The 12,522-nt window shown below is 30.4% G+C and overlaps 1 protein-coding gene across 1 annotated transcript; it reads left to right on the forward strand.

The window, feature by feature from the left end:
• Positions 1-116: 116 nt before the first annotated feature.
• LOC112773048 (ABC transporter G family member 29) lies at positions 117-12,390 on the forward strand. Its single transcript, XM_025818089.3, has 23 exons — positions 117-339; positions 536-906; positions 2,424-2,633; positions 2,733-2,817; positions 3,608-3,767; positions 3,875-3,951; positions 4,066-4,119; positions 4,207-4,297; positions 5,455-5,756; positions 7,058-7,656; positions 8,301-8,461; positions 8,558-8,664; positions 8,750-8,903; positions 9,014-9,166; positions 9,269-9,444; positions 9,534-9,866; positions 9,955-10,245; positions 10,334-10,417; positions 10,507-10,640; positions 10,739-10,966; positions 11,058-11,229; positions 11,485-11,739; positions 11,835-12,390. The coding sequence occupies exons 2-23, from the start codon at positions 557-559 to the stop codon at positions 12,105-12,107; spliced, it is 4,449 nt and encodes a 1,482-aa protein (XP_025673874.1). The 5' UTR covers positions 117-339; positions 536-556; the 3' UTR covers positions 12,108-12,390.
• Positions 12,391-12,522: the final 132 nt, after the last annotated feature.

The raw sequence follows: 12,522 nt of genomic DNA on the forward strand, positions 1-12,522 counted from the left end.
ATCATATAATAATACTTGATCGCCTCGGTGTTCCCTCTCTTTCTTTCCCTATCAATTCATCACTTTTGTATGCATCTATAATTTATTTATTATAAATAAATATTCATTAAGACTTTGAGTCCAAGTCGTTTGTCATTTGAAGTTGTTTGTGAAAACAGAAAAAGCATGAGAAAGAAAATAAGAGGCAACACATTCTCTAAGAAGGAAGTCCTGTTTCAAACTAGAAAAGGCCACACATAACTTTTCTAGTTTCCAACTCTAACAAACTAAACCTTCCCTATATTAACCACACAAGATATTACTTCTCTATCTCCTTGTCTTCTCTTATTCCAATTCAAAGTATGTATTCTCACTATAAACCTTCCTATTCTGTTATTTAGTTATGCTTGTTTTGATGTGAATCATGAATAAAGTAGTTTTTATTGTTATGTATATATAGGTTCTATAGTTCAACTCTGTTCTCCCCTGCATCAAAACAGGGGAAAAAACAGGACAACTCTGTTTTAGGACACTAACTCTGTTTTCGTCGTCTCAGTTATTAGGGAAAGGAAGCAAAATGGAGGGGAAGTTAACAAGAACCATCAGCAGGAACTTGAGTAAGACAAGTTGGAGAATGGAGGAAGTGTTTGCGAGCGGCCGATATTCGCGAAGGAGCTCGAATGTTGATGAAGATGAAGAGGCTCTCAAATGGGCTGCCATAGAGAAATTGCCAACCTATGATAGGCTTAGAACAAGTATCATCCAAACTGCTTTGGAAGGGAATGATGATGCCAAAATGGGGCACAAGGAAGTTGATGTTCGGAAGCTTGATATCAATGAGAGGCAACAAATCATTGACAAGATTTTCAAGGTTGCTGAAGAAGATAATGAGAAGTTCTTAACAAAGTTCAGAAACAGAATTCAAAAGTAAGCTCTGTTTCTATCTTTCACGTTTAATGTTCAATATAAAATTATTTAATTTGTATGTAGTCCATATAAAAGAGTTTTAGATGTATAATTAATGGTGGAAACTCAGGTGCAGTCGACTTCACGTGAAGTTGATAATTGAGAGTCGTTAGATGATTTGACTGATTTGACTAAATTTTCATCTAACGACTCTCAGCTATCAACTTTACGTGAAGTCAACTGCACATGAGTTTTCACCATAAATAATAGTGAAAATTTAGTTACAGTAAAATTCATGTAAAATTTGATAGTTAAGAGGCGTTAAATGATAATCTAGTCAAACCAATCAAATTATTTATCGACTCTCAGCTATCAATTTCACATCAAGTTAACTGTACTTGTGTTTCTACCATAATCAATATGATATATTGCTAGATAAGTAAAAATAATTAACTTTTAAATTTATTATTTAAACTATGGTTTTTGTTAAATAATTATATTGTCAATAGAACAAAATTAAATTCATCAAAATATTGATAATCTTAAAATACTTATTATTAACTAGAGAGGTTTTTCAACGAAGTGCACATGAACATTGAGTTTCGTAGCAAGCTTACAATCTTGCACCATTAAAAGTCTTAAGAATTATAGTTTGAGACTCAAAATTTCAAACTTATAGGAACAAAATCAACATAGATGACTGTGAAGTCGTGTGAACTCTTTTCAACTAGTTTCTGACTTGCAGAAATATAATACGAGTTATTAAATTTTATACTTTTCCTAACCTTTTTTACCACGTGTAAAGAGAGACAACATCATTGAAGATTTTGTTTATGATTTAGATTTGACTTTGAGTGTGCACGTGACTTGACTTATTAGTTATTACCTATGATGCACGGACACGGACACGGACACGTAGACATGCGAATTTTAAAATCTTACATGATACGGGGACACGCATATATATAAAATATAAAGTATTTTTTAGATAAATTGTAATTATATTTTGATATTTTATTGATATTAAAATATAAATTAAATTTTTTAATTTTTTTAATGTCTTATTTTAATTATATCAAGTATTTAAAATATTTTTTATTTTAATAAATAATAATATATACTATATCTAAATTTATTTTAAGAATATATGTTAAGAATAAGACTGGACACGCGGACACGTGATTGTATTTTGGTGTGTCCAGGAGTGTCCAGAGAAAAAAAAATTATTTTTTATTAAGATACAGTTGGACACAACAGACACGCATGATTTTTCCAACATGAATGGAACATAAAAGAATATGTTTCCAAGAAAGATATATATATATATATATATATATATATATCTTTATTCATATTATCAAAAACAATGGTTTTTTAAATTACTCACATAAAGATTATAGCTAAAAATTATTAAATAATTTGATATAACATTACAATATTCACATAAAAATAATTTTATACGAGTATCTATGTTTTAGGTATAACTATTCTTTTTTCAATTTATGCAAAGAAAGGATTAAACTTTCTACTAATGGCAGGGTTGGAATCAGACTTCCAACAGTGGAAGTGAGGTTTCAGAATTTGACAATTGAGGCTGATTGCTATGTTGGAAGCAGAGCCCTCCCAACACTACCAAATGTTGCATTGAACATTTTGGAATCTGGCCTAAGTTTATGTGGGATTAGAACCACGAAGAGAACAAAGCTCACTATTCTTAAGAATGCTTCTGGTATTATTAAACCTTCTAGGTATGATCACATCATTATTTTTGTTTTGGAATTATATTATCTAGAAAAGTTTTCAAGTTAGTTGATCTATTATAATATTTTTGTTGTTATTGTGTGTAGGATGGCCCTTTTGCTTGGTCCCCCTTCTTCAGGGAAAACGACTCTGTTACTTGCATTGGCCGGAAAATTGGACCCTCACCTCAGGGTACCTTCCAATCCCATCATTTTCATTACCACACAATATAGCTTTATATATATTTTTCATAAAAAAAATGCTTCATATATTTATACATATTAATTCATATAATTTTCTAATTAAATAAATAATTACCAAAACAATTAAATATTTCATAAAAAAATAATTAAATTTGCAAAGCTGCGTTTGGTTTTGAAAATAAAACAAGACAAAAACACTGAGAACAAGACAGGAAGGATAGAGCTATAAAAATTTACTGTTCTTATATTTTGTTTGATGATAAATTAGAACAAATTATGAAAGTCTAATTTATTTTTATTTTTTTCATCTAAAAATTTGGGAAGAAAAATATAATAATTAAAAATATAATTATAAAAAATTAACAAGAATAATAAAAGAAAAAATAAAACATAAGTTGTGTCTCTTATTAGTATTTTTGTGTCTTTTTTGTTAGGATAGACACAAAATACACTAATTCAGTAGTTTTAGATACAATGTCTCCTCTGTCTATATCTCATCTCAGATACGATTTTATGTCCCTCTATCTCTGTCTTAGTGTCTCATGCCTGTAAACAAACGCAGTCCAATATATAAACAATTAAACTTGTTTACAATAGTATACTGATTTTTTTAGAAGATGTCAAATATATATCTTTATACATAGTGACTGATTTTTCATGTACGAATAGCATAATTGAAGTGATGTTTGTAACATGATTTTATTGCCCTAAAAAAATACTATTTTGTTAACATGAGGAATTGAAGAAGAGTGATGTTTGTATTGGTTTGGATGAAATAGGTAGAAGGTGAAATCAGTTACAATGGACACAAGCTTAATGAGTTTGTTCCTAGAAAGACTTCAGCATACATTAGCCAAAATGATGTGCATGTGGGTGAAATGACCGTTAAAGAAACCTTGGACTTCTCAGCTAGATGCCAAGGGGTTGGAACTCGTTATGGTAACTTAATTAACTAACTAACAAAAAATTTCATATTAAAACATGGGTTAATAATGTTCTATTTTTGTATTAACAACTTTAGCTTTATTGTTTAATTGTTAACATAGACTTGTTATCCGAGCTTGCTCGAAGGGAAAAGGAAGCTGGCATATTTCCAGAGGCAGAAATTGACCTTTTCATGAAGGTGCCATTAATTAATTTGAGTTATGTAGTAATTAAATATTCATAGTTATAAATAATTTCATGCATTAATTGTTTCTTACTGTGTGGAATATATTTTTGATGCTTATATATTTAGGCTACGGCATTAGAAGGAACAGAAAGCAGTCTCATTACTGATTACACTCTCAAAGTAAGTGAATTCTACTTTGACAAATTACATTAAATTCTACCATGCATGATTTCTTTTAGAGATTAATGATTTGATAATGTTATGCAGATATTAGGGCTTGATATTTGTAAAGATACTATTGTGGGTGATGAAATGCAGAGAGGTGTTTCCGGTGGCCAAAAAAAGCGTGTAACAACAGGTTTTTCTTTTTTAATTTAAAAAGTCAAAATAATATTTTTTTTGAGTTATGCTACCTGTATATCAAAATCAGCCACTAATATAAAATACATGGTGAGATACAAATACATTATGAAAATAAATTAAACCACACATATATTTATACACAAATACATTGGTGACTGATTTTGGTGTACAAATAGCATTTTTCTATTTTTTATTTTCTGGTTCAAATTTTTTTTTTTTGTCTTTTGTTTCTGCTATTTTATTTTTATTTTTATTTTTAATCCCGAAGCTTGCCTCTATCAACGTTTGAATAGGTTTAGTTTAATTTTATACACTCATCGTCAGATGTAATTATTAATTAAAAAAGAAAACCAAAAGAATTCTTCTTTATTGAAAGGAAGAAAGAACCATTCAAAGGTAATTAGAGCTTGTTGCAATAACTTATTAAGAAAATGAGTCCGGCCAAATAATACCTTGATTATGCTATACATTACCTAATCTCTGCTACATTCTAATAATATAAAACAACATTGGCCTGCATGCATTATAATAAGATGCATTTGTGTTTTTAAAATGAATAAATTTCCGTTAAATATATACAGTAGAAGGTTCTATTTCAAAATTTTATAAAGTAAATAATCAAATTCATCTGCGAAAGATTACTCATTTTTTAAATTGGTATCAATTTTTTTTAATCAAATTTCTTTCTCACAAATTTTAAATTAATCACGTTAGTCATTCTATAATTTCTTTTGTTGATGGTGTGATATTATACATTGAGTGATACAGTATACACACTTAATTAAAAATTTTAATTGACTATTAACATAATAAATTTATAAAATTAGATCAAATTAAAACATAATTTAAAAAAAAACTTGATGCATTGAAATTTCTCGCTTTGAATTTGATTTAATCTAATTTTATAAATTTATTATATTTATCGTCAATTAGAACTACCGGATGTATATTATGATGTTACTTAACGTACTACATCAATAAACTCTTACATAATTAATAACGGAAATAATAAAAAAATTAATATAACTAACTTAAAATTTTAAAAAAATTAATTAAAAAAATTATTTTTTAAAAATTAATTTAACTATTTACTTATATTTTATAGTTTGTTCTAAGATGAAATTATTTTTTTTTCTCTTTGGTATGTTACAGGAGAAATGATCGTTGGGCCCACAAAAACACTATTCATGGATGAAATATCAACAGGTCTTGATAGTTCAACAACATATCAGATAGTAAAATGTTTGCAGCAGATTGTACACATAACTGAAGCAACCATATTCATGTCTCTCTTACAACCTGCTCCTGAGACATTCGATCTCTTCGACGATATCTTCTTAATATCAGAGGGTCAAATTGTTTATCAGGGCCCACGTGAGCATGTAGTTGACTTCTTTGAATCTTGTGGATTCAAATGTCCTGACAGAAAAGGAACTGCCGATTTCTTACAAGAGGTAGTATATCAATTAGAAAAAATTTAAAGTGTACTGAAAATATCGGTATTTTAATTATTTTAATAGTTGATTTCAATTAATATATATTATATATATTTTTTAGAATTCAAATCAACGGTTAAAATAATTGGAACACTGATATTTTCGATACATTTAAAACTCAAAAAAAATTTAAAATATATCATTATAATATAACATTAAAAATTTTTTAAGTGTATCAGTATATTATTTTAGTAATTATATATAATATATAATTAAAATTATTACTTAAACTTTACTAAAGCATTTACTGATGTACTTAAAATTTTTTTTATAACATTACAAATTACAAGTACATCACATTAATAAATTAAAACACATCAAGCTCTTGTTATTAATAAGTTAAAATTAGCAAATATAACAACAATAACAAAATTTATCCTAATAAAAACAATCTGCTATATAAATCAAACAATATAATTGCGTCTTATCATATTTATATTTATTGCAAAACTGTTTATATATAGATTTTTTTATTATTTTGTATATTTTTTTTACCATTTATCTATCTTCTATTTAATTCATTCTCTTAATTAAATATTATACTGATTTGTTCAACATATTCAAACTATTTAAAATGAGATTTTTCCATCTTTTAAAAGTAATAGATAATTATAAAAAAAACTAGATAAAATATTATTTGACATAATTACCATAAAAATTTTAAAAATATTTCATAAATACAAACATGTGTATTTATATATATTATTTTGAATAATATTATATGACCAATAAATATTATCATTTTTTATTAGTATTTTATCAATAATAATTTATATTTATATTTACAAAAATTTTACACACAAAAAATGTATAATTTATATCTATATTTATCAGAATCTGTATACATGAATCAATATAGTTTGCATCCATATTTTTTAAAAAATTACACACATAAATTAATAAAATTTATTTGTTAAAAATAATTTAATGTTTGTACTGATTAAATAATAACAAAAAACACTAAAATTGTTAGTCCAAAAATTTCTCTGTTAATCAATCGGCAAATATAAAACAATTCTATCATATCAAAATAATCAAATTTTTTTATATATATTAAATATGTAAAACTTAATCAAATTTTACTAATAATAGTTTCTTAAACGGTGAAAACTTAAGTACAGTCGATTTTCACATGAACCTGAAAGCTGTTACATAATTTGACTGATTTGACTAAATTTTCATGTAAGGCTCTCAGCAATTAAATTCACGTAAAATTTTTACCTTCTTAGACACAAATGAGAATATGATTTTGATGTCAGGTGACATCAAGGAAGGACCAAGAACAATACTGGGCAGACAGAAGCAAACCATATAGATACGTCACAGTCAGCGAGTTTGCAAACAAATTCAACAACTTCCACGTCGGCATGCAACTGCAGAGTGAGCTCTCTGTTCCGTACGACAAATCAAAGGGACACAGAGCAGCTCTTGTTTTCAAGAAATACTCTGTTCCAGCAATGAAACTGCTCAAAGCTTGTTGGGACAAGGAGTGCCTTCTCATCAAGAGGAACTCCTTCGTTTACGTCTTCAAGACCACGCAGATTGTCATCGTTGCTGTCATCTCCGCAACTCTCTTCTTGAAGACCACAATGCACCGAAGGAATGTGGACGATGCTGTTCTTTACATTGGTGGAATCTTGTTCACCATGACCATGAACATGTTCAATGGCTTTGCTGAGCTTTCACTCACCATTAAGAGGCAACCTGTGTTCTATAAGCACAGAGATCATCTTTTCCATCCTGCATGGACTTACACTCTCCCTAACTTCCTCTTAGGGATCCCCATTTCTCTCTTTGAATCTGTTGTTTGGGTTCTTATTACTTACTACACTATTGGTTTTGCACCAGAAGCTACTAGGTATACTCACTCTCACCTCTCTATGTGATGCATTTATACAGTTAAAAATATAAATATTCATGTGTTTTTTTCTGTTAATTTAAATTTTTTGAAAAAAGTAGTTAATAAAACATGAAAATTCAGGTGCAGGTAATTTTGTGTGAAGTTGATAGATAAGAGTCGTATGACAGATTTGACTAAATTGTCATCTTACGATTCTCAACTATCAGCTTCACATCAAGTTAAAAGTAGTTTATACTGTTAAATGATAGATAAGAGTCCTTAAATAATTTGACAGATTTGACTAAATTGATGCATTTATATTGTTAAAAATATAACTATTCAGGTGTTTTCTTCTGTTAGTACTCATGTGCAGTTAATTTCGTGCGTGAAGTTGATAGTTAAGAGTCGTTAAATGATCTATCAGATTTGACTAAACTGTCATCTAACGATTCTCAACTATCAGCTTTATATCAAATTAAATGCACATGAGTTTTCATCTTAATAAAAATGTAGTATCAGAGTTTAGAGTTTAATCCTTGTTAACTCTCAAAAGGAAGAAAATTCATGCAAATTCAGAAAAGCTCTTACGTGAGGAGACGTGATAGAAGTAGTTTCATAACTATAGTATGGAGTTTTGAATCTTATAAAATATTTTCTTGTAGGTTCTTCAAGCACTTGTTGTTGGTATTTCTAGTCCAACAAATGGCAGCTGGAATGTTTAGAGTAATTTCTGGAGTTTGTAGAACAATGATTATTGCCAACACTGGTGGAGCCCTCATGCTGCTTCTTGTATTTTTACTTGGTGGTTTCCTCATCCCAAAACGTGGGTAACTTATTATCCAAACTTTAACATAAATGTATGCTATGTGTTTGAAGAAAGTACTCACACACTTATCATATTATCATTAATCTTTAACAGGTGACATTCCAAAATGGTGGATATGGGGCTACTGGATTTCTCCACTGACATATGCTTTCAATGCATTTTCTGTGAATGAAATGCTTGCTCCAAGGTGGAATCATCCGGTAATTAATTATTTCAAAAACTATGAACATTATTTGGTGTAGCACAAATTGTTTCTGACTTAACTTTCACTGCTTAACTTAACAGTCCTCAGATGGTTCTCCCACATTGGGTGCAAAAACATTAGATACATTTGGTGTTCCAGATGAGAAAAGATGGTATTGGATAGGTGCAGGGGCTCTTATTGGTTTTGTAATTTTCTACAACATTCTCTTCACTATTTCACTGATGTATCTGAATCGTAAGAGCTCACATATCCTCATCAATATTTCTAGTGATCAATTATTTATTTCTTTCATTTTACTCACTAACTATTCTTATTGGTATGTCTGGTATCATTTGGCTCACTAGCTATTGGAAACAAACAAGCAACTATATCTGAAGAAGAAGCAAGTGAAATGGGGGTTGGAGGGGACTCCAAGGAAGAACCAAGACTCGCAAGGCCTGAGGCCAACAAAGAGTTTTCACTTCAACCATTGTTTGTTGCTGATGGAAATAACACAAGTAATAAAACATCAAATTATAACATAACTTTTAACTTCTCAATTATGATTTACCTGATAAACATGCTTGATCATACTTAATTGTCATGTTTTGTATTTTCAGGAGAAGTGGCAATGCAAAGAATGAGAAGCCAAAGTGATCCTGGTGGATTGAAAAAGGTTGATTCATCATCAGTTGAGTTAGCAACTGGAGTTGCTGCAAAAAGAGGAATGGTTTTACCTTTTCAGCCACTTGCTATGTCTTTTGATAGTGTTAACTATTATGTAGACATGCCTGCTGTAAGAATCCCCATTAAACATGTTCATTTATTTTAATAACAAATTTTTCATGGGAATCATGAAGCCAGATTTGATCATAATTGTGACAGGAAATGAAAGATCAAGGAGTGACAGACGATAGGCTACAACTGCTTAGGGAGGTAACCGGTGCCTTTAGGCCTGGAGTTCTAACTGCTCTTATGGGAGTTAGTGGAGCTGGAAAGACAACTTTGATGGATGTCTTAGCTGGAAGAAAGACAGGTGGATACATTGAAGGAGATGTCCGAATCTCTGGATTCCCTAAGAATCAAGAAACCTTTGCAAGAATTTCAGGGTACTGTGAACAAACTGATATCCATTCACCCCAAGTTACAGTCAGAGAGTCTTTGATTTTCTCAGCCTTCCTTCGGTTACCTAAAGAAGTTAGCAACCAAGAAAAGATAGTAAGAACACAAAGCATAATATCTGTTTTGTTATTCTCTTAATTAAGGTAGTGAAAGATATTCTTACAATGGTTTAAAATCTTTGTAGAAATTTGTGGATGAAGTAATGGATTTGGTGGAGTTGAATAATCTCAAGGATGCAATGGTTGGGCTTCCAGGAGTTACAGGGTTATCAACAGAACAGAGAAAGAGGCTAACAATAGCAGTTGAGCTTGTTGCTAATCCTTCAATCATTTTCATGGATGAGCCTACATCAGGTCTTGATGCAAGAGCAGCAGCCATTGTTATGAGAACTGTGAGAAACACTGTTGACACTGGAAGAACAGTAGTTTGCACAATTCACCAGCCTAGCATTGATATCTTTGAAGCCTTTGATGAGGTACTAATCAACTTCAAAATTTTCACATCTCTTGTGTTTCTCCTGATCATGTATGTTACTGACATTTATATATTTCCTATTCCATTAGTTGCTATTGATGAAGAGGGGAGGACAAGTGATCTATGCAGGACCATTAGGAAGAAATTCCCACAAGATTATTGAATATTTTGAGGTATTACCATAACTAGATATATTTATATAAAAAATTCTTGTTAAAAAAGGGGCTCAACATCTGATTTCATGTTTAAACATTGCTCAAAGGCAATTGAAGGGGTCCCAAAAATTAAGGATAAGTATAACCCAGCAACATGGATGCTAGAAGTAAGTTCCATAGCAGCTGAAGTTCGTCTCAGAGTGGACTTTGCTGAATACTACAAATCGTCATCCTTGTATCAGTAAGTATATAGATTAAATAGCTAAATTATTAGCAACTTGACAATTGCATATACATTTTTGGTTTGAGCAAACATTTATATATATCCTTTATGAGCAGGAGAAACAAAGCTCTTGTAAAGGAGCTAAGTACACCTCCTCCTGGAGCAAAAGATTTATATTTCCCAACTCAGTATTCTCAATCCATATGGGGACAATTTAAGTCCTGTCTATGGAAGCAATGGGTTACTTATTGGAGGAGTCCAGATTATAACCTTGTCAGATATTTCTTCACCTTGCTTGCAGCTCTCATGATTGGAACAATATTTTGGAGAGTTGGAAAGAAAAGGTTGGAGATGCCTTTTTATGTTGAGATCTTCAATCATATGTCTTTCATTTCAATTAATATGATTATTATATTTTGCTTGTCATCTATGCAGAGAGACCTCTGGTGACTTGACCAAGATTATTGGAGCATTGTATGGTGCTGTTATTTTTGTTGGTATCAACAACTGTCAAACTGTTCAACCTATAGTAGCTATTGAAAGAACAGTGTTCTACAGAGAAAAAGCGGCTGGAATGTACTCAGCTTTACCTTATGCTATTGCACAGGTCAGAAGATGGATTATTTACTTTAGAGAACCATATTGTTATTTATTTATTTGAAGATGATCACTCACACGTAGTTATCTTCATATGAAGTTGATAATTGAAAACCGTTAGATGGCAATTTAATCAAATATGTCAAATCATCTAATAGTTCTTAACTATCAACTTTAAATGAAGATAACTATACGTGAGTCTTCACCTAATTTGAATTTAGGATCTGTTACTTATTATGGTGATATTGATTTTTCATTATTGTAGGTTTTTGCTGAAATACCATATATACTTTTTCAAACTATATACTACTCACTCATAGTGTATGCTATGGTGAGCTTTGAATGGAAAGTGGAAAAGTTCTTTTGGTTCTTCTTTGTCAGCTTCTTCACCTTGTTGTACTTCACATACTATGGCATGATGACTGTTTCCATCACACCAAACCACCAAGTAGCAGCAGTATTTGCAGCTGCTTTCTATGGAGTCTTCAATCTCTTCTCTGGCTTCTTCATTCCAAGACCAGTAAGTATATACCTTTTCCAATTTGCTAATTCTTCAAAGCATGTTATAATCTTCTTGCTAACTAGCAACATTATCCAACAACTTTGGCATTACAGAGAATTCCTAAATGGTGGATTTGGTATTATTGGATATGTCCAGTGGCATGGACAGTGTATGGATTAATTGTGTCTCAATATAGAGATGTAACAAAAGAAATTCTTGTGCTTGGGACAAATAATCACACTGCTATCAAAGACTATATTGAAGATCATTATGGATTTAAACCAGATTTCATGGGACCTGTTGCTGTTGTTTTGGTTGCATTCACTCTCTTTTTTGCCTTTATATTTGCCTACTGCATCAAAGCACTCAACTTCCAAACTAGATAAGAGAAAAGGATTGATGGAACAATCTAGAATTCTTTTAAATCATTGGCTGATTTCTATAGTTTTTCTTGGCAGAATCAAAATGAAAAATTAAAGCACAATTCTTGCCAATTTCACCATATGTACCTTGTGTATATGACAGTATATTTTTCTTTGCTAGCAAGTTTTCAGAGTTGTCATCTTGTCTAGTGGTATAAATGTAAATCATGTGGACATATATGTAATTTTGTTGTATTGGTTTGCTACACCTACATATATAGAAATAGAATAATAAAATTATGATAAACATGCTTATCTTATGTCATAATTGATCTCGAGATGAAAAAACTCTGGAGATTTTTTCACTTTTAGTGACTAAAATTGATATATAAAGTGAAGGGGTTACATACTTACATGCAATCATTCTTTTTCTCTTTTA

Source organism: Arachis hypogaea, chromosome 18 (genome assembly GCF_003086295.3).
Source record: "Arachis hypogaea cultivar Tifrunner chromosome 18, arahy.Tifrunner.gnm2.J5K5, whole genome shotgun sequence".
Lineage (NCBI taxonomy): Eukaryota > Viridiplantae > Streptophyta > Magnoliopsida > Fabales > Fabaceae > Arachis > Arachis hypogaea.

Coding starts and splice junctions, on each gene's coding strand:
- LOC112773048 (XM_025818089.3), top strand. CDS start 557: ATGGAGGGGAAGTTAACAAGAACCATCAGCAGGAACTTGAGTAAGACA. Junction 2,634..2,732: donor GGTATTATTAAACCTTCTAG/GTATGATCACAT, acceptor TATTGTGTGTAG/GATGGCCCTTTTGCTTGGTC. Junction 3,768..3,874: donor AGGGGTTGGAACTCGTTATG/GTAACTTAATTA, acceptor TTGTTAACATAG/ACTTGTTATCCGAGCTTGCT.